General features: G+C 52.6%; 1 protein-coding gene across 1 annotated transcript in view; it reads left to right on the top strand.

Annotated features, from left to right (window-relative positions):
- Positions 1 to 77: 77 nt before the first annotated feature.
- The window catches only part of Fkrp (fukutin related protein), a 6232-nt gene continuing 1886 nt past the window's right edge, over positions 78 to 4423 (top strand). The window contains exons 1-3 of the mRNA XM_013032577.1: positions 78 to 387; positions 1096 to 1157; positions 4240 to 4416. Of these exons, the coding sequence (XP_012888031.1) occupies positions 269 to 387; positions 1096 to 1157; positions 4240 to 4416 (358 nt within the window). The 5' untranslated portion in view covers positions 78 to 268. The remainder of the gene's footprint in view (positions 388 to 1095; positions 1158 to 4239; positions 4417 to 4423) is intronic.

Here is a 4423-nt window from a genome sequence, read left to right as displayed (position 1 = left end):
GCGTGCGCGTGAGTGGGAGGGGCGGGGCGGGGCGGGCCCAGACGGGGGCACGCGCCCCGAAGGTCCTGCGCCTGAGCGGTACTTAGAGAAAGGGGGGCACCTTCCTGCTTCGCTCCTCCCACTTAGCCCCAGAGAGACTCTTCCCTCCTTAGACACAAATAGTCCCCCCTCCCCCCGTAGCTCTTAGTCCTTGAGAGAAAGGGGGACCACCGTAGGTGTTTGCAAGAGGTGTCCCATTCCGTCTTGGTTCCTGGCCAGGTCGGTTGTCATGGCAACCCTTTCCAACCTGGCGCCCCCACCCATTCTCCAATCGCTCCTCCTCTCCCCCTTTGTGTCTTGTGGAGCCCCAAACCGATCCTGTCTTGGTACCAGGAAGAGGTTGCTAAGGTAACCCAAGTCCCCGGTGGTCCTTCTGCTCCTACCCCCATCGGTTACCATGGCAACCTCCTTCACCTAGTGCTCAGGTAGAAAGGACCCCAGCCCCAAGGACACGGGATTCTTAAGGAAAACACCTCTTTCTCAACCTCTCTCTGGTAGCTACCCGGTTAGCCATTACCATGGTAACCGTCTCCCCTTCCCATGTGGGAGGTCCAAGGACCAAACCAACCAGGTGTTTTTATTTAGAGATGTTCTGGGGCAGTTGCTATGGTTACAAGGCCTGGACCATCTCTCCAGGGAGATGAGAAATTGGCAAGGCTAAGCTTTGCTTACTGTGCTAACAGGGAGCCCCCTACCCCCTTACAGTGACCCTAGGAACCAGCCCCCCCCAAAGGAGGGAACGTTTTAGGATTGTCTTTTGGAGGTGCAGTGTGCCTACAAAAGGTATTATCATGGTAACATTTTTTTTTTAGCCTTACCTTTTCCGGACACATCCATGAGAGAGGAATAGTTTTAGGTTACTGTGAAAACTCTCATCTCTCCCAAGTATCCCACCCCACTCCTGTTACGCCCTCTGTGGTACCCAGGTTTATGGGACTTCCAGAAAATGGGGTTCTCTGACCTTGTAGATGGCAGTACTGAGTGAGGGGAAGAAGAGATGGTGCTGTGTTGTACAAAGTTGGCTCATGCAGGGTTTTCTGGTTTTCTTTCCCTCAGCACAACAGCTGGACTGGGCTGTCACTGCCCTCCTGGAGCTCCCCCAGGCTGCCACCTAGGAGGTAAGAAGTCCCTCAGCTCCTGGGAAACTGCCCTTTCCTCACAGGCTTTCCCACATTGATTGCAGTTTCCTCTCTGCTGCAGAGGCTGGGGCCAGTTCAGAGTGATGCACAGAGCAGAGCATAGTTTCATGGGGGAATGAAGAGAGCAGGGAGAAACCGCTTAACCTCTTTCTCCATCCCTGCCCTCTTCTCTAGGCAGGCCCTGCTTCTCTTACTCAGGTCCCCACTGTGTTTCCCACCTCGTCTGTAAATTGGGCTTTGTCAGGTGTCTCAGATCTGCAGGACAATCACAGCCCAGTGCTCACCTCCTTCATCCTGGATCATCAGAACACAGGGTCAGGCTGGGGGGGGGGGAAGGTGTGGGGAGAGGGGAACACAACTAGTGGCTCATGCCTGTAAGCCTAGTTACTTAGGAGGCTGAGACCTGCAGGATCACTTTTCAAGGCTAGCTCAAACAGAAAAGTCCACAGGAATCTATCTCCAAAATAGCCAGAACAACAACAACAAAAGCAAACAATATGAGTTCAGTTCATCTTGTGCCATGCTCAAGCATGGCATATGCACCTGCCGAGTCAAGGTGCGGGGAGATTCACAGACTGAAATTGGCTGCCCAGGGGGCTGCAGGAGAGAGCGCTGTGTTGATTGGTTTAAAGCATGACTGTGGAAGCAGCTTCTGGAGCCCGCTGCTTCCTAGCTGTGTGACGTTGAGCAAGCGACTCCACCTGTCCCTGCCTGTTTCCCCATGCTTGTTTGTGTATGTAGTGTCTGTGGTGCTTGAAATGTAGTGCCCAGGGCCTCATGTATGCAAACATCCATTCTACCCTATGATGTGATCATACTATTAGGATTGAATGACTATGTGAAGTCCATAGAACCCAGCCTAGCACATCATAAGCTGCCACGAATGTTTTATCATCCTGACCCAGAGTGATGTAGAGCAGTCCAATTTTCAATATCACCATTCCAAAGCTGGGCATCACTGGTTTCTGCTGGCCCAGGCTGGCCTTCAATTCCTGGGCTCAAGTAATCCTCCTGACTCAGCTTCCCAAATAGCTGAAACTAAGGGTATGCGCTGCCATACCTGGTGTAAGTCACTCTTCTCTTTCTCTGTAGTGCTGAGGGATGGGACTCAGGGCCTTACTGAGCCATGACCGCTGCTCCTGAGCCATGCCTTCAGTTCAGGAGCCGCTCTTAAAGTACAGCTCACATTCTTAAGTGCTGTCCAAATGGAACTGAAGGAAGACTAGCAGCAGTGGATGGACCAAGGACTAGGAAGGCATTGTTGCCTCTCAGGGGAGACAAAAGAGGGAAGACCAAGGAATGGCTGACCTGAGTGGGCATTACAGATACACAGAAGCCCTCACCTTGGACACTGTATTTTTATTTTTTGATCAGTCGTGGGGCTTGAACTCTGGGCCTAGGCGCTATCCCTCAGCTCTTCAGCTCAAGGCTAACGCTCTACCACTTGAGCCACAGCACCACTTCCAGCTTTTTTCTTTTTGCTTATGTGGTGCTGAGGAATCAAACCCAGGGCCTCAGGCATGCAAGGCAAGCTCTCTACCACTGAGCCACCTTCCCAGCCCCCCCACTTCTGGTTTTCTAGTGGTTAATTGGAGATTAAGAGTCTCACAGACTTTCCTGCCCAGGCTGGCTTTGAACCATGATCCTCAAATCTTAGCCTTCTGAGCTAGGATTACAAGAGTGAGCCACTGACACCTGGCTGGACACTGCATTTTTAAATTGTAGTTTTGGGTTGTTTCATTTTTGGAGACAAGGTCTCACTAGGCAGTTCAGGCTATCCTGGAATGCTTGATCACGCTGCCTTAGCCCTCTGAATGCTGGGATTACATATGTGCATCAGTGTGCCCAGCTCTGTGTGTTGGGGACACAGTGTAGATGGAGGAGTTCTTCCCTCCCAGAGTGCACAGGCTGGTAGGACAAGCGGACTCATTAACCAGTGATGAACCAGTATGGGCAGGGCTGGGATGAGGAGAAGGGAGAGGAGAGTTGCTGCAGGAGTGTGACAAGCAGTCTTGATAAGTCAGAGAAGCCTTCCTGGAGGAAGGAGTGGCCAGCAGAAGTGGAAGTTCTCTAGGAGAAAGAAGTCTAGAAGAAGGGATGTTGGAGAGGAGATCCTTCTAGTTAATGCTCCACCACTTGAGCCACAAGCCCCACTTCCAGCTTTTCTGGTGCTTAATTAGAGCTAAGAATCTCATAGACTTTCCTGCCCAGGCTGGCTTTGAAAAAGCCTCTAAAAAACTTTCTTCAGGGGCTGGGGTATGGTTTTGCAATAGAGCTTGCATAGTTTGTGCAAGGGCCCCAGATTTGGCCTCTGCACCAGAGAGGGAGGGAGGGAGGGAGAAGATAGAGCTAGAAAGCAAGCGAGCAAGCAAGAATGAATGAATCTTGGTGAAATTGCGCCAAACCTCAGAAGTTGTGATGTGTGATGGACAGGGAGACAGCGCCATCTGGTGTTTGCTTGGGAGTGTGGCCCATGATTAGAGACCAGCCTCTTTAAATGAGATGGCCTACGTTGTGGTCTTTTTATTTATTTATAATTTTTTTTTTTGGTCAGTCATGGGGCATGGACTCTAGACCTGGGCGCTGTCCCTCAGCTCTTCAGCTCAAGGCGAGCACACCACCGCTTGAGCCACTTGGTTTTCTGGTAGTTAATTGGAGATGCGTCTCACAGACATCCCTGTCCGGGCTAGCTTTGAACCGCGATCCTCAGATCTCAGCCTCAGTAGCTAGGATAACAGGCGTCTGCCACCGGTGCCCGGCTTGTTGTAGTCTTTTTAGAAGTAAGGTCTCAGGATGGCCTTGGAATTCTCGATCCTCCCACCTCAGCCTTAAGATGCTTAAGTGTGCAAGGGGGCTGGGGTGGGGTGGCGGGACTGGTGACTCACACCTGTAATCCTGGCTACTCAGAATCTTCCAGAGTCCCCAATTAGCAAAATAATACCTGCCTTGGTAGACTATACAGCCCTGAGTTCAAGACCCAGGACTGGCAAAAAAAAAAAAAATGGGCGGGAAAGCTGGGGTTCCCCCCACATACACACACCCTCCCCGCTTTCCTCTCCAGGACGCCAGAGCCCCGGCTGCCGGCCCCATGCGGCTCCCGCGCTACTGGGCTGTGATGGCCGCCGCCATCACCCTGAACCTCCTGGTCTTCTTCTACGTCTCCTGGCTGCAGCACCAGCCCCGGAACCCCCGGGCCCGGGGCCCCCGCCGCGCAGCCGCCGCCGGCCCCCGGGTCACCGTGCTGG

This window comes from Dipodomys ordii, unplaced genomic scaffold, assembly GCF_000151885.1.
Source record: "Dipodomys ordii isolate 6190 unplaced genomic scaffold, Dord_2.0 Scaffold156, whole genome shotgun sequence".
In the NCBI taxonomy this organism is placed as follows: Eukaryota; Metazoa; Chordata; class Mammalia; order Rodentia; family Heteromyidae; genus Dipodomys; species Dipodomys ordii.
The sequence above is the reverse complement of the archived record's forward strand: the minus strand, read 5'-3'. Positions and strand labels throughout refer to the sequence as shown.